Source organism: Scleropages formosus, chromosome 6 (assembly GCF_900964775.1).
Source record: "Scleropages formosus chromosome 6, fSclFor1.1, whole genome shotgun sequence".
Classification (NCBI taxonomy): Eukaryota; Metazoa; Chordata; class Actinopteri; order Osteoglossiformes; family Osteoglossidae; genus Scleropages; species Scleropages formosus.
The window spans coordinates 28684275-28711515 of NC_041811.1; the positions used below are offsets into that span (position 1 = coordinate 28684275).

Sequence of the window (27241 nt, forward strand, 5' to 3'; positions counted from 1 at the left end):
AGGTATGAACAATGCTTTTGCGTCATACTCATATTATAATACATGATTACAGTACGGATGCGCGCAATATGAAAGCGAGGTAAAGTACCGTACTTATGTTATGCTGGCAGATGCAAACGGCGGTAGGAAGTGCTGCCTGCCGACGTCAAGGCCCAGCGGACAGCTGACTGCGGGCCCCAATAAAAGGTTGCCGCAGCGATGGCGGAGCTCCTTCCGGGTCGTGCAGTCGGCTGTTAGAGGAGCCAGCGCTCGTTCTCCGCGCTCGTGCCAGAGGTCAGTGAGTGGCTTCGTGCAGCCGATGCGGCTCGGCGCTCTCTGCAACACGTACTCGCAGCGCCGGTGTGTTTTTTTTTTTTTCCTTTTCCTTTCCCTTCCTAAATGTATTTCTATTTTTAAAAACGCGTTTGCTTTTATGCTGAGATTCGGCGCGGCGGCTGTGTGCGTGAGTGTGCGGGAGGAGGGCTGCGAGCGCGGCGCGCTTCGGGACGAACGAAGGTTATGGGTGAGGGGGGCCGCTCTCCATTGATTTTGTGGCGCGCGCGCGCTCGCTCTCGCGGCCTTTTAAACCGGCCGCGTTATTAGCGCTTCGCTTGAGAGCCTGCGCGTGCAGCTTTATGCGGCGCTGCCGCTGATCTTTTAAGCTGCTCTCCGGCTGCGCGCGCGCCGTCCGCCGCGGCGGATGATGTGCGGCTCCGTGTCGCTGTGTGTTCGGGGGGGGGGGGGGAAGCTGCTGGGGACGACATCGCGTCGCGGTCCCCTTGTCGTCCGACCACGGCCGCCACCCGACTGCTGACGTGGAGGGAGCCTTGAGCCCCGGCCGCTGCGCACTGACTGACGCTCCACTCGTGATTCACTGCGATCGCTGTCAGCAGCAGCAGCACTGCTTTTTCACATGATTTATGTAGCCGAAGCCTTAGTTTGTCCAAGGTGACTTAAGCGTGGAGGTGAGCAGCTTCACAGCGATTTACCCCTTTATACCCTTACTCACTGTCAGAAGCTTGGTGAAGAAGGGGACCGCAGCAGGAGGTGGGGATTCGAACCAGCACTTGTACGTACTTGTCTAGTCAGTAGTGGGGAAAAATGGTGCAAAGTAGAAGTGTGTCGCCGGTGGTCTGGTGACTTTCTGCTTTTTATGTAGATGAAGTGTGCCCCCCCCTTGTCTCCTCTGTTTTACCTGTCTAATCTTCCTCCTCTTGTTTATCTTCCTCCCCCACCCGTGGACAAGAGATGGTTGTGGCAAAGAGGTTTTGAAGTGCAGTGCAGCGCGGTCAGGGGAACTGGACCAGACAGACACGCACAGTGGCGTGGTGGTGGGGGGCGGCATCTCTGCTTTGGTCCCGAAGGTCGCAGGTTCGAATCCCACCTCCAGCTGTAGCAGCCTTGAGCAAGGTGCTAAACCTTAAATGGCTCCACTAAAATTATCCAGCTGTATAAATGGGTAAATAACTGTAAGTGGCTGGACGTTGTAAGTCGCTTTGGAGAGAAGCATCACGTTAAGGAATAGATGCAGGTGTCCTTATGACCGTTCACTGCACTGACATGTTTGATGGTCTGAGAAATGCACAGATTGGTCACTTTTGTGGATGCGCAAGGATTCAAGAGACACCCAAAGTAGTCCTCGTGCGTATTTGAGTTGGAGAATTTTCGACTCGGTGTTCCAGCTTTGCCGCGTTGGCGATGAGTGCAGTTACTTTGAAGCGCTTTTAGATTTCCTCCTCCCACATGGCGACCTTGAACAGTCTTGTGTTCTGGAGTTTTGTGATGTTCGTATGTGTATCGATATCTTCCTGAATGTAATGGGTTCGGATTTTCTTTATACCACTTTCACTTCCCGTATGTTTGTTGTCATAGCGATAGCAACGACATACTGTTGTTTGCACAGATTCTGCCCAAGGAGCCTGATTTGAGATCGGTGGTGATTCAGCCTCACACCCTTTTCTGCTCCAAGGACACTTGTGATGTGGAACTGAGGAACTTCTTCAGAGCTGAGAGAGCTGTGGTGGGAGGGGTTTAAGGGATTAAAGGTAAACTTGGGAATGTCTGGGCTTGTTGATGCAGTATTTTGTCAGGAGACTTGAATACACCCAGTCTGCTGGAGAGACCGGGAATCTGCTTGGATGAATCGGGCTGCTCTCCTGCGATCGGCACTCTGCGGTCAACTTGCGATACCCACCCGTGGATTACGTGGCCCCATGCTGGGGCGTTCCCAAGTGTGACGCGTGCAGGGGCTGGAAGGAGGCCACTTGGAGATCGGTGTGCCGGCTCACGGCTCTGTGCCCTGTGACCTCTTGTAGGAGAAGGATCGGCCTGGTCCAACTCCCCCGCCACGCATTCCCATGGCAACCCTTCTCCGCATACTGTCGGCTGGCTGCAGCCCCTTGGCGCACGTGGCATCCAGGGCACCCGCGCGGAGTTCCAGGGCGGTCCAGATACCATGCTTTCGACTCTTCAGCACCCACCGGGCTCTTCGCCGAGCTGCTGCACCAGGTAATGGCACTTCTTCTGCACCGCAAAGGTGACATCGAACATGAGACATTTAATCCTACTGGAGCAGTTTTAGGGTAAGTACATTGTGCAGGGGTACTCCAGCCAATGGTGATATTCGAACCTGCCACTTTTGGGTCCAAAGGCAGCGGGTCTAACCACTACCAGCTGTCCCGATGAAAGGGGTCGGTGCCTCTCATGATCTTAACAGTATTACAGTCTCAACGAGTTTTTGATGATCAAGCTTTTTTCTTTCTTGGACACCTTGAAAATTGCAGTGTCCTGAATTCAGTGCTTGTTCTCACTTACAATACAGCTTTGTTTTTCAGTTCAGTTTGCTTTTTTTTTCTCTCCTTTCCTCCCCTATCCTTTGTTGTGTTATGATAACACGCTTCACCTCCAACACAACTTCCTAGGACAAATCCAGCCTTGTCTTCAGGACAGTGTGGGTACAAAGCGTGAGAAGCCACTTCACATGGAATTATTTATTTTTTTTTTCCCTGCTTTCTTTTTTGCTCCCTGCCAAGTACATGCGTACGTTACTGAAGGTCAGAAAGCAGTCGTGTCGCTGCCCACGGCTTAACCCTGGCGCCCTGCCGCGGGAGCCCTCCCGGAGCGGCTCCGTGGGGGGGGAAGTGTCAGCCTACAGGAACGCGGTACAGGGCCATGCCGGCGTCTGATTGGACTCGTGCCGGTGACGGACACTCCTCCGCAAGAGTAGGACTGTCGATGACAGCTGTGACCTGCTATTTTTGGCAGCGCTTGAGCCGGGTGCGCGAGATGAGCTACGCGCAGCGTGCGCTGGAGGACTCCACTCCCCTGCTCCTTAACTACTTTCCATCACACGCTGATGGTACCCTTTGTACCGCTGTATGGACCTCAGTTTTACATGCTGATATACTACGAATATGTGTTTTTCCTGTGCTGCTTTCATTTGATCACTAAATCCTTTCCTTGTATTAAGGGAAGGATTGTCCAGCACTAAGAAGTCCACGGCTGCTGCCTACTACTTTGACAGTCCAAACGGAATTTTTTTTTTGTTGTTTTTGAACTGTAAAGTGACTTTATATTTATTCATTTAGTTGACACTTTTCTCCAAAGTGACTTAGAGTATTAAGGCTTTTATAATTACTTACCCATTTATACAGCTGACTAATTTGACTAGAATTTTGGGGTAAGTGCCTTGCTCAAGGCCTGGAGGTGGGATTTGAACCTGCGATCTTTGGGTCGGATGGCAGCAGCTCTAACTACTACACTACCAGATGTCTTTTATGTGCTAAACTAAGTACAATTGCTTACCAATTTGTAGAGCTGTGCAATTTTTTACTGGAGTTGTTCAGGGTAAGTATCTTTCTCAGGGGACTGATGGGTGCAGGAGGTGGGACTTGAACTTGGGTTCGTCGAGTCCAAAGACAGGTATTTTAACAGTCGCTCTACCTCCTGGCCAATGTAGTAATCGCAGTTATTCAGGCCACCTTACTATTATAAAAAAAAAAAGCAAAGTTATTCTGATTTCATCAGGTCAGGGTAAATACTTTGCTGTGAGGTTGTGCTACATGGGGGTGGGGGGTCATTTATTCACTCTTGTCCCATTTCTCTCATGCTGGACTGAGTGGAGTCACAGGGGCCTGTACAGGGCAAACATCTTGGTCATATGAAAGGAAACATGGTAGTGCTGGGACTGGGACAGCTGGTAGTGTAGTTGTTGGATCTGCTGCCTTTGGACTCAAAGGTTGCAGGTTTCAATCTCGCCTCTGGTTGTAGTACCCTTGAGCAAGGTACTGACCCTAAATTGCTCCAGTAAAAAGTTACACAGCTGTGTAAACAGGTAAATAATTGCAGGTTGGTTACCATCGTAAGTTGCTTTGGAGAAAAGCGTCAGCTAAATGTAAACCCTTTCCAAGTAAAGGTGACATACTTTGGTCAGTCAGTCGTCCGCTTCCCACACGGCTCCTGATGTGTGTCGGGACTGCGCTGCCAGAGTGTCTGTGTTGTTCCAAAACTGATGGCGAAGTAAGGCAGGGAACCGTTCCCGTGCTCCATGTGCCTTCTTACCTGCCATAGCAATGGTGTGAAATTCCTGGGTGATCCTGTTTATCTGGATATACGTGTGTGTGTGTTTCCATCCTGCGACTTCCGCTCCTCAGGTATCCCATACAAGCAGCTGACGGTGGGTGTACCGAAGGAGGTGTTCCTCAATGAGCGCCGCGTGGCATTGTCCCCTGCTGGCGTCCAGGCGCTCATCAAGCAGGGCTTCAACGTCGTCGTGGAGTCCGGCGCTGGAGAAGCGGCAAAGTTCTCGGACGACCACTACGTCGCAGTTGGGGCGAGCATCAGGGACACCAAGGCTGTACTGGCCTCTGACCTTGTCGTCAAGGTAACCAACTAGAAGACTGGAGCTGTCAAGAGGGCGCAGTGTGGTGAATTCTCCTCGGGATGAGGTTTTGGGGTCCAGCCCCAGTCGGTGTTCTGCTGCTACACCACTGTGCAGTTTAGTGGTTATTAGTTTACTCTTTAACTGATGTGACTCTAAGGTCGCTTGCGCTGCTAGGTCGGCACACAAACCCACATAATTTAGCCACTAGTGCAGCAGGTGACTTTATTTTGAACTTCTCAATAGGTGGGATTTGAATCGGAGTCCTTTGGTGTTAAGGTGACGATAACTACACCCCTGCTGCCCCAGTACTGATCTTGATGGCGGCGGCTTTTCTGTGCAGGTGCGAGCCCCCTGTTTCAACCCTGTGCTTGGGCTGCATGAGGCAGAGCTGCTGAAGGAGGGCTCCACTCTGGTGAGCTTCATCTACCCGGCCCAGAACCGTGATCTCATGGAGCAGCTGTCCCAGCGCAAAGCCACCGTGCTGGCCATGGACCAGGTGCCTCGCATCACCATCGCCCAGGGGTTCGACGCCCTTAGCTCCATGGCCAACATTGCCGGGTGGGGCCCTACAAGTCCATTCGTTGGCTTTATAACTGGCCCTGTTCTTGATGAAAATGTGTTTCCGTGTCTGTAGTCACCATATATGACTGGTATTTTTTTTTTCCCCGCAGCTACAAATCCGTTGTTCTGGCTGCAAACAACTTTGGTCGTTTCTTCACTGGTCAGATCACTGCCGCAGGCAAGGTGCCCCCTGCCAAGGTACGACCACTTCGAGGGTGTGGGCTTTGGAGGCCCGTGCCTCCGGTCTCAATGTAGGTCATGTGAGGGCTGTCTCTTGCGCTCAGAGTTCTGACCTTGAACCCCACTGTGAACCCAGGTTCTTATCATCGGCGGTGGAGTCGCGGGGCTCGCTGCTGCCGGAACGGCTCGGGCCATGGGCGCTGTTGTCAGGGGTTTTGACACCAGGTGAGAGCCGGTGGGCGAAGCAGAGGTATTTTGGGCAATCAAGTCTCTGGGGGTTGTCTCCTATTTTAAACTTTGAAAGAGACCAGCATGGCTTTTTAGGGGGTAAAAAAAACTTAGCTTATGTAAGTCTTGGTTAACCAGTTAAATACTTTATGAAAATTATGTGTGGTCATTTAACTTTGTACCCAAAGGTTGCAGGTTTGAATCCCACTTCCAGCTGTAGTACCCTTGAGGAAGGTACTTGCCCTAAATTGTTGCAGTAAAATTACCCAGCTGTATAAATGGGTGAATAATTGTAAGTAGCTCACCACTGTAAGTCGCTTTGCAGAAAAGTATCATGTAAGTGTACATTGAACTTGTGGAGCATTAAATAAGATGTCCAGGAGATGGCAGCACTGCACAACCAGTGAGGAGCACAAATACAGCTTCTCCCAGTTAAGAGGAGAATTTTTGGGACTCCGTCTTCACTCGCCACTATGTCAAAATTGGTAAAAGTTTAACGAGGTTCCTCCATTTACTGCCTTGGTTATTTTAAAAAATTTTGGCTACACCTTACATTAGTGTACTTTAATATTTTGCTGTTGCTTCTGTCCACAGTGAAGGTGTCCTTTCAGTTACTTGAAATTATTAAGCAATTTAGACACAAGATGTCTTCAATGCTACACCACCGTCCCCCCGCAAACACATGCAGGACAGCAATTTAATGTAAATGCAGGTTTTTCAGAAACCTGTGCAAACACAGGCAGCCCATGCAAAGTTCACACATTATGGTGGAGTTAAGCCATAGGTAGCATCAGTGCTACCTGGTGTCACTATGCCATGCATGCCCCCCCCCCCCCCCCCCCCCGAGTCAGACTTCATGATGGTAAAATAGTTTAAAATGTGCAATTAACATTGTGCTATTGTGCTGCAGTGATTGTGTATGCAGTGTATAGCGTGTGTCCACCAGGGGGCAGCATTTAGCAACCTGTGAGCACAGCATGAACACACTGCTGAATACAGTGGTGAAAGTGTATGTGTGTGATTTTGTGCTTCTAATATTTGAGATCAGGTGTCTAACACGTGCTCATTTAGCCTATTTACACTTACGATTTCTGCAAATTAAATTTGCTGTAAAAGTTCAAATTGCATAAGTTTTTGTTACAGCAGTTTCCCATTATCAGGGTCACACTTGTAATGTGGGTCTCTTGGGGGTTTTTCTCCCCCCCCCCCCCCCTTTTTTCCAACCCCCACATACAAGGTAGGTAGGTCAGTCTTGGCATGTTGGCACAGCAATCGGGACGGCATGTCTTGATTTTCCAGACTCGTCTTCGCGGGCATTCAGTGTCTCTAGTCCTCCAGGTCTTGAACCTTTGTCTTCTGTCCCCACAGAGCAGCAGCGCTGGAGCAGTTCAAATCCTTGGGGGCTGAGCCTCTGGAGGTGGACGTGAAGGAGTCGGGCGAGGGCCAGGGTGGCTATGCCAAGGAGATGTCCAAAGAATTCATAGAGGCTGAGATGAAGCTGTTTGCCAAGCAGTGTCTGGACATCGACATCCTGATCAGCACTGCCCTCATCCCTGGTACGTGGCACATACTTGTGTCCTGCTGCTGACTAATGTTCCTGATGACTCGTGGGACATGTGCCTCAGGGTGTGGCCATTCTCATGGTGACCTCCCCCTGCCCAGGTCGCAAGGCGCCCATCCTGATCACGAAGGACATGGTGGAGAGCATGAAGGATGGATCAGTGGTGGTCGACTTGGCTGCTGAGGCTGGAGGCAACATTGAGACCACGGTCCCTGGGGAGCTGACGATCCACAAGGTGCAAATGAAACGTTTTCACACACTTTTGTACAGCTGGATTTTACTCAATAGCAAAGTGTCAAGTGATCACCCCCCCCCCCCCAATTTTTATGTAACTTGGAATCCTTTGATGAGAAACTCGGCTCCTTAACCACCTCGCCTCGTGCTGTCCTCGTCTGCTTAGGGTGTGACTCACATTGGCTACACGGACTTGCCGAGCCGGTTGGCCACTCAGGCCAGCAGCCTGTACTCCAACAACATCGTGAAGCTGCTGCGAGCCATCAGTCCAGATAAAGAGAACTTCCACTATGAGGTGAAGGACGCGTTCGACTACGGCACCATGGACCACGTCGTCCGCGGCACCGTCGTCATGCAGGTGCGTGCATGTGTGTGTGATGCGTGGGGGTGGATGCCTGTGCTGTGCAATTGCGTGGCCTTCTGAGTGACGTCTCAACCCTCTACACAGGACGGGAAGCTCGTGTTCCCTGCACCGCAGCCCAACAACATCCCCGAGGCAGCACCCCCAAAACCCAAGACGGTGCAGCAGCTCCAGGCAGAGAAAGCCGCTGCCGTGTCACCGTTCCGCGCCACCCTGACCACCGCCAGCGCTTACACCGGGGGTGGGTCTCGGGGGGGCCTGCCAGGGCATCCCTTTCCTGTCTCGCCACACCCAATAGGTCTTACCAGTTGCTGACTGACCACAGCAACTGCCCTTGTGTTAAGGAACATTGAGGTTACACAGTTTAGCTTGTTGGCGGGAGTAACTCTGGATTTACTCTTCTCTCCAAGCGCACACTCGTGGTGCCTGCCTGGTGCTCTCTGACCTGACCTTAATGTGGTAGCCATGTGGGTTTCCTTTGCTGCAAAGTACACGGGCTTCCCCTGGGAAGCGTGTGCGCATCTGCGCTTGCGCGCAAAGCGGTTCACTGCCGGTGATTCAAACACTCGAAGGCAAAAAGCGAAATACACACGTAGGAACTGGGTTGAATTGAGTCGGCTGAGCGCCTCGTTGGCTCGACATCAGAGAACCCTCCCCCCCTCAATCCAGAGCTGTGCCTCAAGCGGGACTCCACTCTCACGCAAATAAACAGCACAGAACAAACAAATACACACACGTGCGCACAGGCAGCCATCTTCCCGTGCTTTTATCACTCTCCCCCATGTCTTCGGAAAGGTGCCGACGGCCCGGCTGATTGCTCAGCTTACGGCTCTTCATCTTTTACACACTCGGCCTTTTGTATCTATGTGGGGGGGGGGTGGGTGGGATAATGGGGAGTGAGAGGGGAGGGGGCTGTAATTGCCCACTAAATTGCAAACAGCATCTTGTTGGTCTCAGTACTTTTGCTATGTGTTCAACAGGTCTGTGGAGGGATTTTTCCCCTCCCACCCCACCTAAGTTCTACTCGGGCATGAATTCATGTAACATGCATGATGCATTCAGTCAGAGGCTCAATAGAAATCTGTGTGTGTGTTTTTCTAGGGCTGGCCACGGTCCTCGGGCTGGGTCTCTGTGCCCCCAACTTGGCCTTCGCTCAGATGGTGACCACCTTCGGCCTGGCGGGCATTGTGGGCTACCACACAGTGTGGGGGGTCACCCCTGCTCTCCACTCCCCCCTGATGTCTGTCACCAATGCCATCTCGGGTAAGGCTGCACCCCTAACTTGTGCTCACTCGATTGGGGCGTTGCGCGCGCGTGTGGAGACCCTGAACTTCTCGGAACTGGACTGGCCCAGCTGTTCCTGTTGGTTCACGACTCCCTGCCGAGGCTCTGAAAGTGGACGCAGAGCATGAGTCAATTGGATGAGTTCTGAGTTAGGGTTTTGTACTGCAGTAAGAAAAGCGTAACTACATGAAAATGTACGTTTTTAATTAAGTTCCCCGTTGTCCTGTTACTGTGGTTCCAGCGCAGGCCCTCGTAGCTGCGATCCCGAGATGCGTGGGCCCTTCTTACCACACCTCCACACTTTGGGAGCAGAACCCGGCACGTTGAAAACGAGGGGCTGGAAGAAGGGAGTGGGGGGTGGGCAGGACGTTGGCACTCGTTCTTTGGTGTGGTCACACCACAGGAAGCCTACGTCTGGGTTGGGAGGCCCACCCCGAGAGCCTCTCTGACAGGATGCGATGCTCCAGGACCTTCCGCGGTTTAAGTTCCCTCTCCTTCCCCGCAGGGTCTGGGGTTCGAGACACGCTTAATGGTCTCTAGTGATCCTGCGGGGGTCCACATCAAAAGGCCCGTCTCATACACCAAGCTGTAAAAAGGTCTCTGTGAGGCTGGGGCAATCGTTCGACCTATTAGCCCCCCCAGCATGGGCTTTGCCATCTCTTCCTGTACTGGTTGTCGTCGGGATGGGTTCCTTTGGCCTCATTCCTGCACTTTGGGTGGGGGGGGTGTCCTGCGGGTGCTTCGGCAACAGCATCTCTGAGCGGGAGACGTTTGGTCGCTTGTGTGGAATCTCTGCTGGTGGCCAGACCGCTGTGTAACACCACTGAGCGAGGGATCGTTTTTTCGGGGACCTCGGCAATGGTCTTACCTGCCGTCACCGTGGCGATCGGTTTCTCGATGGCCCTTTAATCTACCCGAAACCACCTCTCCCCCTCCAGCGCCATGGCTTCCTGAGTATCATCTGTGTCATATTTCAGTGGCTGATGAAGGGTGCGATCACATCCTGCAGCTCATATCGTGGTCATGGGTCTTGACCTGGTCCTCGTTGCTAAAGGGACTTCAATGTGTCCGTCTGCCTACGTCTCCTGTCCATCTGTCTCATTTGCATGTGTATTTGAGACCGATGTCGTGTACCGGTCTACCTTACTGTGCGCTGAAGGCCTAAACCCCCCTGGCATGATTAAGGCACTGGACATTTCTTAGCTCTGGTGGTTCTCGTCTGCGTTAATACGACATAAATGAATAAAAAGTAACTGCATTTCTTAAAGGTAAATGACCCTAAAATAAATTATAACCTTAATTTATTAGTAATAAAAGGACAAAATGCATCCAGTAATTCAGATTCTTCCAAAGAAGAATTTTGGTGTTTGATCCTACAGGGTGACTTCTGCCCCCTTTTTGACCCTCCCCCTCCTTATGTTCCCAGGTCTGACTGCTGTGGGGGGGCTTGCTCTCATGGGTGGCAGCTACACCCCCAGCTGCACGTCTGAGACTCTGGCGGTCCTGGCAGCCTTCATCTCCTCTGTTAACATTGCTGGTGAGTTGTGTGTCTCCTCCCCCCCCCGCCAAAAAAAAAAGGCTTCCATCCCACCAGAGGTAAAATGAACCAAATGGTGACCCACCTGCCCAACTGTCTTTCAAAACAATTCCTGGGATGGTGACAAGTGTTACCAGTCATGAAAAGACCGAAAGGAACGGGGCTGAAATTCGATGCTTGAACGTCACGTTATGATGAACGTGTCTGCATGGGCAGAGTGGGAGTGATCAGTGTGTCAGGTTTGACTCCTTCCTCCACTTGCCCCCCCTTCTCACACACAGACATATGCTGGAACAGACCATCCTGAAGGTCGCTTGGGGTGGGGGAGGTCTTCCTCATACGTTGCAGTGTTGGTCAGTTGTGATCTGATTTATCCCATGAAGCGGGTCTGTAGTTTTCTCAACGGTGGGCAGCAGGTGGTGTGGTGGTTAGAGCTGTCACCTTGCTCTGGTTTGAATCCCAGTCATTGCTGTAGTACCTTTGCGCAAGATACTTATTCTGAATTGTGGGTTTTAAAAAAGAAAAACTAGCTGCATAAATGGGTAAGTTTACATTTATTTATTTAGCAGACCCTTTCCTCCAAAGTGATTTCCAATAAACTCTATGTAGGGTTATGAGCCCACACACCTTATTCACCGTGGTGACTTACACTGCTAGATACACTACTTCCACTGGGTCCCTCATCCATACATCAGTGGAACACACACACTCTGTCACTCACCTACTATGGGGGAAGCTGAACAGCATGTCTTTGTACTGTGGGAGGAAACCAGAGCACCTAGAGGAAACCCACACAGACACTGGGAGAACATGCAAACTCCACGCAGGGAGTTTGGATGCGGGGATGGAACCCATGTCCTCTCGCAGTACCCAAGCAGCGTGAGACAGCGCCGCTGCTTGCTGTGCCACTGAGCTGCCCTAAATGATGAAATAGTAATGTGGAAAGTGGCTTTGGAACACACACACACAAAACCGGCGCCTAACCCAGCAGCGCAGGGCTGGAGAGGGAGGGGGCCACACGTCGTAGGGGACGCTAGTCTGGACTTGAACCCCAGACCTGCCACGTAGTGGGACCCCAGCCAAACCCGCTGTGCCACCACACACCCCCTGAGTGCAATAAAATGAATAAATAACATTTGTGTGTGTTCGCCATAATGTGAAGGGTGGAGTGGGGGAGGGTGTAGACTGTTTTCCCACTTGAGACCCACTAGTTCCACACACTGGGAATCTGTACCCTGCTGCTTCTCTACTCCTTGGACACCACTTTTTTTTTTTTTTTTTTTTTTTAAAGGATTGATGGGTGGGGAAAATTTGCAGTTGATTCTTTAGCCGCTGGTTTTCAGTCAATTGTTACTTTGCTGTTTTTGTTTGTATTTAGTTTATTTTGAATGTTCAAGTTTCAGTGCAAATATACCTGTGGGGACATTTTAGCTTTGTTTAAATAGGTAAAGCAGTGAAATGTGCTACAAGGGTAGGGAGCTTCCAGAGACTGGGCCGACCCTCCTTCAGTGTGCCGTTGTTCAAAGGATCTCTCATCCTGTTCCAGGTGGGTTCCTGGTCACCCAGAGGATGCTGGACATGTTCAAGCGACCAACGGACCCTCCCGAGCACAACTACCTGTACTTGCTGCCCGCGGGGGTCTTTGTCGGGGGTTATGGTGCTGCCCTGCACAGTGGCTACAACATCGAGCAGGTGGGGCTGGTTTTCAGGTAATGCTTTATTAGTCCCTGTGGGGCACTTCACACAGCAACTTGACATGCCACGTAACAGCACGGCTATACTGACAAAGTAACGAAAAGCACGATCAACATTTAGAAGCTTCACCGGATCTAGTGGATTGAACCAGGGTAGCAACCAAAGGCACCCCGTGCTCCAGCTTCTCTGTGTCGAGGAGCTAAGAGGCCCTTGTGAGGTGTTATGGAGGTGGGTGGCTGGTAAGAAAGACCTCGTAAGCACCTCTTTATGCCCCATAACTGAACAATCTAGTGACGACTAAAGGAGCTCATAGTGATCACTTTGTGGAGGGGATGAGAACCACTGGACTCCAAGCTCTCAGGTTTGATTCCCTGCTTTAGCTGTAGTACCCTTGAGCAAGGTACTTTACCCTCAATTGCTCCAGTAAAAATTATCCAACTGTATAAATTAATAAATAATTGTAAGTAACTCAACATTAAGTGGCTTTGGGGAAAGCTTCAGCGAAATGAATAAATGTAAATGCCAGTGGGGCATGAGACCCATGATGGAACTGCTTTCTTCACACAGTTGTGTGTTCTCCCCCCCCATACAAGAATGCACTGGTGACTAAACGCTGATAAAATGCGTAGAATTTAGCTGCATGTGCTGAATGAGCCGATCCCTCTAAGAATGATCCGTCTGCTCTTTATTATTACAGTACAAGTACAAAGCATCTGAGCGCTGTTTTGCTGCTGGGGGGATGAGACCTCATGTCCCAGTTTCTCTGCCTCATGCCCTCTCTTCTGCAGATGATGTACTTGGGCTCTGGGTTGTGCTGCGTCGGTGCTCTGGGTGGCCTCTCTACCCAGTCGACGGCACGGCTCGGTAACGCCCTGGGCATGATGGGTGTGGCGGGCGGTCTGGTGGCTACCCTGGGGGCCCTGAAGCCCTCCCCTGAGCTGCTGGCTCAGATGAGCGCCGCCATGGCTGTGGGGGGAACCGCTGGTGAGTGTGTGAGCGCGAGGAACGTTCAGGTGCATCCGCGCCGTTTCCGTGAAGCGTAGAGCAAGCGGCAGCTAATGGGCAGCAGAGCGGTGAGTCACGATGACTAGCAGACCCCAAGTGCGGGAGGGACCTTTGGAGTCGCTAATGGTTCCTGGAAGCAGCTTGCTGGAGCTCCGCATAAGCGGTGTTCACCAGCCCCTACCTACATATACATCTCGTAGCAGGTTCCAGATGCTGCCCCATCTTCTGCTTCAGTTCGTCATGACCCACTTCCTCCCAGGGCTGACTCACTCCTCTCGCCACTCGCTCACCCTCCAGGTCTGACCATCGCCAAGCGGATCCAGATCTCGGACCTTCCGCAGCTGGTGGCCGCGTTCCACAGCCTGGTGGGCCTGGCGGCCGTGCTCACCTGCGTGGCAGAGTACATGGTAGAGTACCCCCACTTTGCCACGGATCCGGCCGCCAACCTCACGAAGATCGTCGCCTATCTGGGCACCTACATTGGCGGGGTGACCTTCAGCGGCTCTCTGGTGGCTTACGGCAAGCTGCAGGGTAAGAGGGGTCAGTGGCGACGTGGGCCAGGCCGGGTGGGGCGAGGCGTTTTGCATCACTAAACGGTTGCTGTTGCGGGCTGGGGGCTGTTATCTGGTCCCAGTCGCCGGTACCAGTGTGTGGTGCCGGCACGCTGGTTCTGCGTGCACCCTGTGTTTAGAACTAAGCCGGACCAGGCGGAACCGCTCCCAATTAGGCACCAATTAGTCCAGCAGCCTGCAGTCATTTTCCACTTGTTCCCAGAAGCTGGGCCTCATTACCAGAATTCCTACTCGAGCAGCTCCGAGTGTTGGGAGTCGACGTCGGCAGGAGATCGCGGTCCTGTCGGGCCCCATCTCGCTGACTGAACCCAGCCAGAGGTTCGTGTTCCTGGGGGAAGTTTTTTAAAGAAGAGTTTGGAGTTTGGGGTTGAAGGGCTTTTATTGCACGTGTGTCTACAGGAGTACATGGTACTATAGTACGTCGAGTACAGAGCGGGGTGTTGGAAACGGGCTTCGCAAATCTGTTTCCATTCTGTGTAGTCTTACTTGTCTTCTGTGGCCTTGATTAGATGTACCGTTAACCTTTTTATTTAGCTGATACTCTTCTCCAAAGCGACTTGGTCAGCTTTACCGGTTTATATACTGTGAGGGTGTCCACCCCCGCCACTGGAGCACTTTTTTTTTTTTTTTTTTTTTTTTTTTTAAGTGTTAGTTCAGCTTACAAATGGTTGAGCTGACAGTTTTTGAAAATCTTCCAGTTTTTCTTATTGCATATTCTTGTCTCCTCAAACTAGTTTTGTTTGCAGTGTGAATGTGACCTGTGTTTACCTGCTTTGCTAATAGATGGCAGTAAAGTGCACTCAAGCAGGAGCGTGGGACCACCTCGTTCAACTCACTTCTACGGTGTTTCCAGCTTGTCTGATGTTCCTGATTGTTGACGATCAACGAGAAGATGACGAATAGTGCTTGTTAATGGGATGAGTTGATGAGCAGTTGGGACTAAATAGTTTAAGATGACATTATTTTGAGTAATTTTATCACTTTAGCACAGCTGGAAGTTGATTAAAAAGTCTTGCAAAGTATTTTTATAGCTACATCTGAGACTTCTACAAAACCTGATCTGTGAATAAATTACGGGACGTCTGTTTTCCAGCTTTTATAGTTTGACCTGGTTGTAAAAGCAACTTCGGAGTTACGAACGGTCTTCTCCTCCCGCTTGAGGAGCAGGTAGCGTTGCTTTGTGTGTGTTTGATTCAGCTCGTGGAAGTGGAACACGGCTCTCTGACCCGAAATGAGCCGCTCGCCTCATCATTCACAAATTGTCTGCGTTGTAATCCTGGAAATGCAGACTGGGAACCTGGTCACTTCCCGCCGCGACCCTGCTGTGCCTGGAAACACAGCCCGTATTCGCCTCCCCCCCCGTTATCGCTCTTTAAATGACAGCTTACAGCCGCGAGCCACTTTTCCTGCCCCGCTGAAGATAAAGCGTGCTTTATTTTTAGTTTTTCACCAACTTTCGGCTCAACATGTTAGCAATCTGCAGTGTAATTGTGCGTGTCAGTATGTTATCTACACAATCTTTCCTCCTTGTACCCCCTTCAATTAAAAACAACAGTAAAAACAACAGTGACAGGCCTGTTAACCCTGTACTCTGAAGCTGTAAACATGTGAGAGCATCCATTGTGGAGGATTCGTTCTTGGGTGCGTGTGCTGCAGACCTGTTCCGGGAGCTGTGTTCTTCCTGCCCCTTTGACCCCCAACCCCCCCAATCATTCCTGATCTGTTGCAGGAATCCTGAACTCTGCTCCCCTCCTCCTGCCGGGCCGCCATGTCCTCAACGCAAGTTTGATGGCTGCCAGCGTGGGTGGGATGGTCCCCTACATGTTGGATCCCAGCTACACTATGGGCCTCACCTGTCTGGGCTCCGTCTCTGCTCTCTCTGCCGTTATGGTGAGCGACCGCACCTTGGCAGCTGCTGATCTTTCTGTGTTTGGGTTTTAGGCTTTGCTCGGCTTGTTGATGGCGAGGAGGCCTTTGGAAGAACCTCCTACGCGCTGGACTAGAGGTCGCTTGTCAGATGTGCTGCCTGTTCCAAGTCTGCGGTGGTGTAGGTGACCTTGGGGGGTCGGGGGGAATCAGGTGGTCTTGGCCTGGGTTGAAGCCCACCTGTTGTCCTCTACAGGGTCCCACTCGCTGCTGCACCATGACATCTTTCAAAAGACTAGTTTTTCTTTCTTTGTTTCAGAAGAGTTTACAGGTTTGGTTATCAGTTGTCACTGTATCCTTCCCCTTAGTGAAAGCACCCCCTTTCCCCTCTTGTGGATATTGATGTATGCAGCATATCCCTGTTTGAAGTAGGGGTTTTGAAGTGTGACTTGATATTGTTAAAGTTCTGTTAGTTTGATCAAGTATTTCATTACGGAATATGAAGTAGCAGCTTTAGTCAGTTTCGCAAGATTTTTCTAGACTCCGACAGTCTTGGGTGACAGTGACATTGCTGGAATGAAATGCTTTGGGGTTTTATTGCAGTATGATGCAAAGGAACTAAGGCTAGACATTAGTCAGTTACCGTAGCAGGTCAGTGGGGGGAAGAGGGGGAGGACTTTATTGGTTCTTACTGAAATCCATGTGCGTACACACTTAACTCACCCTTGACACTAACAAACAAACCCCTCACCAGCGATGTGTGCCGAGCGTTTCTTGCTCTCGCGTCGATTTGTGCATCGATAACAGTGCTGTTTTCCACCCGCTGTTCCAAGGAATGTTCCCCTCCCCCTACAATCAGTGTTTGTTTTATTTTAGTTAATTTCCTGCCTTTCTCGCCGCCTGTCCAGGGTGTGACGCTGACGGCAGCTATCGGGGGTGCTGACATGCCAGTGGTCATCACAGTGCTCAATAGCTACTCGGGCTGGGCCCTGTGTGCCGAGGGCTTCCTGCTCAACAACAACCTGCTCACCATTGTGGGAGCCCTCATTGGCTCCTCTGGAGCGATCCTGTCCTACATCATGTGTGTGGTAAGCTCCTGTGTGTGTGAGAGAGAGAGAGAGAGACATGGTGCCCGCTACAGCTTCTGTTAACAAGACGGATGGTTTCTGTGATGCATGCATAGGAGAGGTTTTCTGGGTGTCCATATTTTGACCCAAAAAAAATCTTCCCGTTCTTTGAATAGGAAAGTTTGTTTGGCTACGAAATTATACTTCTGTAGGCCCCAGGGAAAGCAGTGCGACGCTCCTGGTAGCTGCTTGGCGGATTAATCTCATTTTATTTTGCACGAGTGCTGTTTGGAACAGAGAAGGAACAGTTCTCCTCCTGCTCTGTGCTTTTTCTCAACACCCTGGGGTTTTGGCCATGTTCTTTGGATCCAGGCACTGGTGCTTTGTGTTTTTTGGGACAAGGGGCATCCAGACATCGGTCTGGCCTTTCTGTCGTGCTGTTCCCTATCACAGCTGCGCACCTTCCATGGCGAAGGTTGGGGGCGCTGCAGGGTTCAGCCATCGGTTGCCCTTGTCCTGGAGCAACCTGAGACTGGCTCGGGGTGGGTGGGGTGGTTTGGTTTGCTGTATATGACTCGGTCCCTGTTTCCAGCTTCCCTCTCCACACTGGGAAGCTTCTCAGAATACGTTAAGCTCGAACCCGGGTGTGTCCCACGGCCTGTGATCCCGAAAGGACCTTAAGCTTCCAGCGCAGTGTCTGCGGAAAGTCTGAACAGTGTCCTGTGGAATTTCTGCTCTCCGGTTTCCTTGATTGTAGCGTCTGCTTTCCCTAGATGTTTTAAACAGCCCTTGACCTGCTCATGGCCTTCTTAAAAACATAAGTCACATTTCAGAAACGCGAATTGGATGTGTTGCGAGAATTTGTGCCTCTTTTCCACCAGGAGGTGCCCTTACTTCTGGTGAATTTCACTCTTGTGGTATGTGAGCAGTGGCTGGAAGGTTGACCTGTGTTCACGTTTGGAGTTGTAGAATGAACAAGTGCCGTAAATGACCCTCAGGGCTCACTATGCATCCTCGTTCTGTAGGCCATGAACCGTTCACTGGCCAATGTCATCCTGGGTGGATATGGAACGTCCTCTACAGGAACGGGCAAGCCCATGGAGATCACAGGAACCCACACGGAGGTCACTGTAGACCAGACGGTGGAGATGATCCGCGAAGCACAGAGCATCATCATCACGCCGGGTGAGTTCTACCAGCGTCCAGGGTTTCTGCAGTTTCCGTGTGGACAAATGTCATCGGAACGGTGTGTTGAACAGCCTGAGGGTTCAGTGTGTAGAACTGAAGAAGGGAGAGGTGTGTGTGTCTGTGTGCGCGTGTGCTTGCTCCAGGGTAAACAGAGCAGCAGGGCCAGATGCAAAGCAGTAAAGCCTGTTCCTTCAGTTAAAAACCTGCGGCTGCCCAGGCAACCCGTCAGTCTTCTGGCGTGACCCCCGCCTGACCCTCGGCCTTCTCCAGCAGCACCTCCAACTCCCCAAACCTGGAATCCCTAATCTGCTGCAAGGCAGAACCAACTGCGGGGCCGTAGAGGTTGCGCCCCGGTTCCTTCAGTCGGTAGGGAAGAGATGTGCACTGACACCACCTCTACAGTTCTTGAACCTTTCTCGCTGTTGGAAATGTGAGCCGCGGATCTGGTCACCGCAGCACTTAGAGCTCAGGCGAATGGTTCACCTACAGAAGGTGTTACGTTCATTAGCTTCCTGCTCCAGTTGCGGAAGTAGAAAAAACATTTAATCTAGTGGTTAGAGCTACTGCCTTTGGACCCAAGGTTGTAGGTTCAAGTCCCACCTCCAGCTGTAGTACCCCTGAGGAAGGTACTTAACCTAAATTTCTCCAGTAAAATTACCCAGCTGTATAAATGGGTAAATAATTGTCTTAATGTTGTAACTTGCTTTGGAGAAAAGCATCAGCTAAATGAATAAATGTAAATGTTGGTTTATATAGGAGAATTTGCTTTTGAATTCATGTCTAAGATTACATTTACCTATATAGGGTTTATTCTGCTTTAACTTCTGCCTCCCCCCATTTCTGGCTTGGATTTTGTGTGTGTGTGTGTGTGTGTGTGTGTGTGTGTGTACAGACACAAACATTACTGTATGTTGCTTGATTGCATCCAAACCAAGTGGCTCAATTAAAATTTCCACACTTATTTAGCAGATGCTTTTCTCCAAAGCGACTTCCAGTGAACTCTTTGTAGTGTTACCAGCCCACACACCTTATTCACCGTGGTGACTTACACTGCTAGATACACTATTTACACTGGGTCACTCATCCATACATCAGTGGAACACACACACTCTCTCTCGCACACTATGGGGGAACCTGAACAGCATATCTTTGGACTGTGGGAGGAAACCCACACAGACATGAGGAGAACATGCGAAGTCCACACAGATTGAGTGGGGATTCAACTCATGTCCTCTCACACCACCCAGGCACTGAGACACAACAGCACTACTAAAGTGTGGTATTTGTCACACTAATGACACTGCGGCACCAATGCAGGCAATTCTGAGCTTCTGGGTCCAGATATTCAGGTCATCACCCAGGCTTTAATATGCATCATTCTTGACTGCTTGGGATTTTTCTTTTCCCGATTTCAGATTAGTTTGTGTGTTGGGCCCTGGTGTCAAATTCTTTAAAGTAGCAAAATAGCTCCAAGGAAACAAATTTATTGGTTATTTCCTTAAAGCTCAAGAAATTTGTTCAAGCATTCTTGTGAAGCAGAGTGTGGTCCTGCTTTCCATTTTTAAAAACAAACACCCGCACGGCTCGCAAGCTGGCGGAAAGCACTTTCCAAGTTGGAGGCTCACCTCGAAGGGATTTCCAGAACGTGTTTTTATTTTTATAAGAACTGTTCTGCCGAATACTGATGTGGTGACTTGCTGTTAAAGGGACTTTACAATAACCTCTTGCAGGCACCTCGTAGTTCAGTGCAGTCAGGAAAAAGGGACTTGCACGGGCCACCGTTAAAGGGCCTAACTATGCTGAGTGAATGGTGTTTTCGGTGACTCTCCGCACCCGTGTGACGCAGAGCACCGACTCGCCATCTCTTTGCTCGTCCCTCTACTTAATGGCGGTGCGGTGGGAGCCGAGCTCTCTGCCCCTTGCTGTGTTCTGGGCCATGCTGTTGAAACTGCATTCTACTTGTTATCCCTCAGGATACGGCCTCTGCGCTGCCAAAGCCCAGTACCCCATCGCTGACCTGGTGAAGATGCTGAAAGAACAGAGCAAGGAAGTCCGGTAAGTGGAGGCTGCAGTTTTTACTGCGTAAAACTGGTCTGTCACACAGAGGAGGATCATCATCACCCACGAACAGCGACCACCGATGGCAAGATGGGCTACCCAAAGCTGCCCTCCCTGTCCAGTCTGTCACCACATCTGAGTGGCATTGAGGCGCCTGCTTGCCCCCTTGCCAGCCTTCATCAGCCTGCTTGTGGGATTCTTAGATTTCAAAGGGCTTAAATATCGCTCTTTTCCCGGCCTATTGTCTGGGCCCTTTGTACCCCCCTCAGCCCCCCCAAGCGCTGTGTACTCCCTAGTGACATGTGACAGGTGTCTACTGTGTGGTTTTGACAGTGGGAGAGCCTACTCTCAGGTTGCAGGCTGAGCAAAGGCCCATCCCCCCCATCTAACCTCAGAGATGACTTGGGACCTGGACAACTGATGGGTCCCAAAGCAGACATTGTGACCGTCCCAGCAGGTCCAGAGGAGCACTTCCAGGAGGAAAATGTTTTTCGTTTTTTCATCCTTCTGATTGCCTCTTAACCTAGAGCAGATGCATAGTCGGTATCAGAATCACTTGTATGATATATGAAGAAGTTGGAGGAGAAATAAATACCTTTTAATTGGTGACTCAGTGGAGGTAAACCAAATACTTATTGGAGCCAGTTGAGGATGCTGACCTTCCTGAAGGTGGTGTGGGTGGGATGTGCTTGATGGGAATTCGCATTCGACGTCCTCCACACCCAGGACTGTATTATTGGTGGCTGGTGTCCTTTTCTTCCTTTTCTGGCATCTTAGTTGTTTGGGGTTTTTTATGTATGTATTCATTTCTTTTTTTTGAATTTCCTTTGGGGACTCGGTCTGGGTCTGTGAGTACACTGGAGTGCTGTAATGTGGACAGCTACTGTATACATGTACTACAGGATGTAATTGCGTGTTTTGTGATTTTTGGTGTTGGTTTTGAGTAGTCATGCAATCAGAGGGCACAAGACAGCTGCTGGTGTAGTGGTCAGCTGCTGCCTTTGGACCCGAAAGTCAAAGGTTTGAATCTCGCCTTTGGGTGTAGTACCATTGAGCAAGTTACTTAACCTAAACCCAGCTGTGTAAATGGATAAATAATTGTAAATACCTTACAATATTAAGTTGGCTTTGGAGAAAAGCATCACATGAATGTAATATGATCCCTATTTACTCTGCAGCAGAGAAACATTTGCTGAATGAATCAATGACTTGTAAGACATGAACCCTGGAGTGGGTCACTATATTGTCAGTAGGTGCCCAGTGATAACTTACATTGGTCTGGGAGCAAGACTTTCCTGTACATGGTACTTATGTAAATGCTGAGGGTCATAATGGTCTCCCCTATGAGGGCGATATGTCTCAGAAGTCCTAGTTTGCTCCTCATGAATCTGCTGCTATTGGACCCTGTTGTGAAGTCCTGGGGTGCTTGTTAGGGTGCATATATCTTGCTGCACCCACTCGCCCTTCCTTGTCCCAGGCTCTGCTGTCATGGCGGTTTGCTGATGAAGGGCCGAGGAAGGCCTGGGGGGGGGCCGAGGACCAGGGACCGGGAGCTTGTGCAATTTTCTTCCTCTTCTTTTGATCTGGATCTCAGCAGCTGTCACCAATTAGAGCATTTGTACTTGATTAGAGGGGCAGCTGGGTGGCCGGACAGATTAGTTAGCCACCCCCACCCACCCTCCCGGCCACGGTTATGAGGCTGCAGGGGGTCTGTGGGGGTTGCGGGATTGTTGCGCTGGACAGTCACAAAGTACACTGTGGGTATCTGCTGTATTTTTCTGAGCGTTCTCCGCATGTCGTGCTGACTTTCTCGAGTCCCTACTTCTTTTTCACAGGTGTCTTTTTGAGTCGTCTTGGACAGATGTGCTTGGAGCTGCTCTACGGCTCTGGACGTATTGGAAGTTGCTTGAAGTCTTACTGTGCGCCTCTGGTGTTGCATCTCCCCAGGTTTGGCATCCACCCAGTTGCAGGACGCATGCCGGGCCAGCTCAACGTTCTGCTGGCTGAAGCCGGTGTGCCCTATGACATGGTCCTGGAAATGGATGAGATTAATGAGGACTTCCCAGGTATTTCTCCTTGTTATCTTTTGCGTGGTGGATGGATCTGCTCGCCGATGACCGGTCATGTTTGTCTTGAGAAGGCTAAGTTTTTCCATCTGTATTTCAGAGACCGACCTGGTTCTAGTAATTGGGGCGAACGATACTGTTAACTCTGCCTCCCAAGAAGATCCCAACTCGATCATTGCTGGAATGCCGGTACTGGAAGTATGGAAAGCCAAACAGGTAAGGATCAGACTGAGGCCTGTAGCTGATACAGCAGTGGAACAGATCAAAAGATTTTTTAAAAAAAAAGCAAATACACACATGCCACACAGGTTTACTTGTCTACATGCGTGCTGTGGAATCAGTTTTGGGCACTCGTCCAGAACCTGGCAGCGTCTCTGCTCCTCCCTGCTGTGTTGTCTTGGCAATAAGATCCACTGACCCAGGTGTACTTATGAATTTAGTGGTGACTTGTGCCTTCTGGAATGATGACTTTTTGGAAGCTTCCAGTGCAACTTCTAAAGAACGGGGAGGTGGTGGATGTCTGCTCATGACTGTGGTACTCCTGGCCAAGCTTCCCTGACCATAGTTGCCCTTGGTCCCCATAGTCTTTACAGAGCTGTAGCATTTAGGTCAGTCAAGCAATCAAAACAGGATGGTGGGCTCATCGCCTCAAGGTGGGCTTTTTCAAACCTGTTTTGGGGGAAGCCCCACTTCCTAAAGCATCTCCCCTTTCCACAATTGCTGATTACTGTGAGCAGATCCAGCTCTTACTGGCTGCAGGCAAATCTGCATGTGTGCTGGCTTCTTGCCAGGAGATGCTCAGTGCAGTGTTCCAGAGCCCTTTCAACATGTATGATAACAACTAAACTTAATAGCCAGGGGTGAGGACATCTCCTTTTCCCTCCTGGTTTTGCTTATTCAATTATGCATTAAGCCAGAATGCCAGAGCAACACTCGGAGGCTTGCTGTCACAGCCGTTCCTTTCGTTTTGCACACAGAAACAGTAACTGTTTAGTTGATTCTCTGTTCCGTTTCCAGTGCCTCATGTACCTGATGTGGTTTACATGCAGGTGACTTCACTTTTACACTAGTGCTGTCTGTAGTCTTGGTCATCGACACGTGTAGGTTGCTTGACAAATGACAGCAGTGAACCCTGGAACATTCTGTCCTTTTGGGGAGAGATTGTCAAGTTTTGGTCATGTTTCACTGGGGCGATCCCTGAAACAACGATCTGACATTCAGGAGATCAGATGCACAATTGGAGACGAAAATGCATTTTATATTTACATTTATCTGATGCCTTTCTCCAAAGCGACTTAACTGGAAGGTAGCTTAACACTATATTTACTCATTCATACAGCTGAGCAGTCTTACTGGAGCAATTTAGGGTAAGTACCTTCCTCAAGGGTACTACAGGCAGGAGTGGGACTCAAACCAGCAACCTTTGGGTGGAAAGATGGCAGCGCTAACCACTATGCTACCAGCTGTCCCGTTTTGAACTCCTCAGAGATGCAGCTGCTGACCAGGGCCAACATTTATGTGCAGCGACCACCTCGGGTGTAAGATCTGGTCCGACTGTTGGTGCGCCAGCACTGCCACCCACCGCAGCACTCGACGGTAGTGTAACCTTTGTCGCTTAACACACGCCCACAGGTGGTGGTGATGAAGAGGTCGCTAGGCGTGGGCTACGCTGCTGTGGACAACCCCATTTTCTACAAGCCCAACACAGCGATGTTGCTGGGAGATGCAAAGAAGACCTGCGATGCCCTGCAGGCTAAGGTGCGAGAGCTCAGCCAATGAACTCCCAGCGTTGCAGAGGGCGCTGTGACTCGGCACTCCGCCGCAAAGCCATGGGAAGGGAAGGAAGGAGTCTGCACACGAAAACACAATTAGGAAAGTTTTATCCCCCGTGTTGCCTGTGTCCTGAAGTGTTTGTCTATCATTCCTTATTTTGCCAGACCTTACATGAAGTATTAGTGTTGAGATATATTGGTTATTAAGGTAATAATATTTTACTTTTGATAGGCATTAGAAAAATTCATTCTCCCCCCTACTGTTCAGCAAAAGAGGCACAATCTTACACTCCTTACTCATTTGGTTTTATACAGTAGTTAATTTTTATATAAGCTGGTTCACAAGTGTCTGTGAAATAGATCTAGCAGAATCTGTTGGCTTAACTTTTTTTTTTTTTAATGATTTCACTAGAGGCTGTGATGTTGCCGCAGGGAATTCCTTTGGCTTGAAGAGGCCAAGGATGGTCTTTAGTGAGTGTAGCTACTGCAAGCATTTTAAATTACCAAGGAGTGTTGTGGTCACATGATCTGTTTTAAACTTGAAGGAAGGGTGCTCAGAGGACCAAGAGACTGCTCCAGATGCCTGTTTTTATGACAACTCATCACCCTTTGTTTTGTTTATAGGTAGTTCATAGTATATCTCCAAGACTAATTGGAAACCAGTTCAGTCTCAAGAAAAACACTTCCCAGATGGCCCTAATATTTGCGTACTGTATATCTGTACAGGCCATTCATAATGGTTATCAATACCTCATACTAGGGAGCCTCAGACAGTGTTGGATAGAGTGGTCTTTTTTTATTTTTCTTTCCCTTCTTTCATTAGTGAAATAATGAATTTCTTGCACTGGGACCTGATGCAATCCATGGCATTAGAAATGTATAACAGCATTACCATGACAATAGTCCTAGCTCATCCTAATTATTTGGTTGACCAATTGTACACTTTCGTTACCTTATTACAAATGATTCCAACATCCAACTTTTACATTTCTTTCAATTTCAGGACCATAAGCAATTGTACCTCATATGAAATGATTACGCATTTACTATTTTGGGAAAGTCTTCAGATTCATAGTGTGTGCGCTGTGTGTGATACCTGGAGCGTGGCCGATGTATGAAAGGGGCGCGGCGCTTTCGGAGCAGCTGAAGTCCCGCAAACTATTTTTCATACAGAGTAAACCCCAGCTAGTCTAGAAATGTTGATTCTTTGCTTTGTAGGAAAGTAAACCAATAAAACGGAAAAGCAACAGCTACTTGTTCGCGTGGCGTGATGTGGAAGTTTACCTGTGAATGTTCTCTCCGATTCAACACACGTCGCACGTAATAAAACACCTGAACAAAGCCGTGGAGTTCTGCTTGTCGTCTTTTCAAATCACGCTTGGAGTAGCCTTGGTTGACGTCGGCCTTTGTTCGTTTAGCACACCGTGCTCTCCTGTGTGACTGACATACAGTGATTTGCTAGTATTTCTGTCACTCCTCTGTCCAGAGCAGCCTGCAGTGCTGGACACACTGAACTGCCTGCAGTCCTTTGCCCAGTTATAGAGCGGAGCAATGCACTCGTTTACGCACCTTGTAGGCAGTTTAATTTCGCCGGACACCTTTTTCAGGACTGAGTGGAAACCCATGCGAACGTCGGCAGAACATGAGCGCTGAGGAACCTGTGCTACCTGCTGTACTGCCACCCGGAGTATAAATTCGGTTTTGTCCACAAAGATCACGGCCTCCCAAGGCTGCGGGAGGTTACAGCACCCGAGTGGGCTTGTCCCTTCTGGGACATACCTGGATCACGATTTCCCTGTCGAAATAGAGAAATCGAGGTGATGGTACCCCTGATGGTAGTGAGCTGGTTTAGTGAGAATAAACAATATGTGCGGGGGGGGGAGTGCAGCATTTCAGTCCCCACAAATGGGAGTGATTTGTGTGGCACAAAACTGAAATGACCCGTGTTCCCTCAGCGGACATAGTAAAATTTGAGTCTCGTCCCCCCCTTTTTTTTTTTTTTTTAAAAAAAAAAAACAAAAAAAAAAAAAAACCACTCTGCACTTCAGATCAACAGACCCAAGTGTTATGTATGGATTGCTAGGCTGTTTCCAGGTTTTACTCCCCATCTGCTGGACTTCAGGGTGAGGAAACGGACTGTGCCAAACCTTGCTGCCATCGTGCACTGAGGTGGTACACCAGTGTGTTCCCCCCCTCAGCAGAGGGCGCTGGGGAATGCGCATTAGTCTCCCTGATGCTGCTTTTCCCCTGGATTCCATCTCGTCACAAGAGTCTCTCCCCAAAAGCCTGCATGGGCGTGCGGTGTGGTGCTGTCGCACCTATGGGCCATGGGGGTTGTCTCCATGCAGGTGATTGCTGATTGTTCCCTGGTGTCCCACCCAGCACCAGACTTTCCCCCTCCCTCCCAGGGCTGAAGCATGAGCCTGTCATAAGGGTTGCTTAACCGCTGCAACAATGCACACTCAGACACCCGGTGAAACAGCAGATGTTTCTAATGACGTATAAAAAAAAAAAAAAGGCACGGCATACTCTAAAGGGAAAACAAATTGCTTTTGTGGAGAGGTTGTTTTCTTAAAATAAGGAGGGCATGCTTTGAAGTCTGAATGATTCAGGACTTACTATGGGTGAAGACTTGCATTCTTCTGGGGCATTTTGATGGGATTTTTTCATACAGCTAAGGCTGGATCTTCATCTGTTGGCATCTTTCAGCAGTTGGAGGGAGAGCAGTGCACCGCGTGCGTGTTTCCATCTCCGTTTCTGGGGCCTGTGTGCCAGGTGTCTGTTTCCCTGGTTTCAGACATGTGCCCCTTCCCTGCCAGGCTAAATCAGAAGTGAACTGCCTGATGGGACTTCTCTCCTTCCCCATTTATCTCTCTTGCCCCTCGCTGGAGCACCTACCAGATATCACTTGAGCGCAGGAACACACGACTTCCACTGGTGCGGCGACCCTTATCTTTGGAGATTGTGTCTTGGAAATTAAATGTATATTAAGACGAGTACAGAGGGATGTTCTTTGCTTTGAACTGCGTGTCCCCCTGCCCTGAATCCCCCTCCCTTTCTTCGGTCTCATTTGGTAGTGAGAAAGTGGTGCATTTGAGCCAGAAACACGTAAATGGACCGTGCTCCTTCTGGCTGTGTCTCAATG

General features: G+C 50.0%; 1 protein-coding gene across 2 annotated transcripts; it reads left to right on the plus strand.

Annotated features, from left to right (window-relative positions):
• The first annotated feature begins 189 nt into the window (after positions 1–189).
• Positions 190–25437, plus strand: nnt (nicotinamide nucleotide transhydrogenase). Of its 2 annotated transcripts, none has more exons than XM_029252763.1 (22): positions 190–273; positions 2295–2487; positions 4632–4861; positions 5202–5419; positions 5533–5620; positions 5739–5827; positions 7199–7386; positions 7493–7626; positions 7792–7983; positions 8074–8227; positions 9088–9249; positions 10697–10807; positions 12354–12499; positions 13291–13486; positions 13805–14038; positions 15809–15969; positions 16854–17033; positions 18038–18197; positions 20174–20255; positions 22206–22324; positions 22425–22540; positions 23957–25437. In XM_029252763.1, exons 2-22 carry the CDS (start codon positions 2337–2339, stop codon positions 24101–24103), a joined length of 3258 nt encoding a protein of 1085 aa, XP_029108596.1. In that variant the 5' UTR covers positions 190–273; positions 2295–2336; the 3' UTR covers positions 24104–25437. The 2 variants fall into 2 exon arrangements, with proteins under 2 accessions (XP_029108596.1, XP_029108595.1); XM_029252762.1 differs by having other exon boundaries at positions 217–339.
• Positions 25438–27241: the final 1804 nt, after the last annotated feature.

What these genes read in the sequence shown, in the direction of transcription:
- nnt (XM_029252763.1), top strand. Translation starts at nt 2,337, where the DNA reads ATGGCAACCCTTCTCCGCATACTGTCGGCTGGCTGCAGCCCCTTGGCG. An exon ending in CGCCAGCGCTTACACCGGGG is followed by an intron (nt 8,228 to 9,087) that starts GTGGGTCTCGGG and finishes GTGTTTTTCTAG; the next exon opens with GGCTGGCCACGGTCCTCGGG. An exon ending in GTGGCTACAACATCGAGCAG is followed by an intron (nt 12,500 to 13,290) that starts GTGGGGCTGGTT and finishes TCTCTTCTGCAG; the next exon opens with ATGATGTACTTGGGCTCTGG.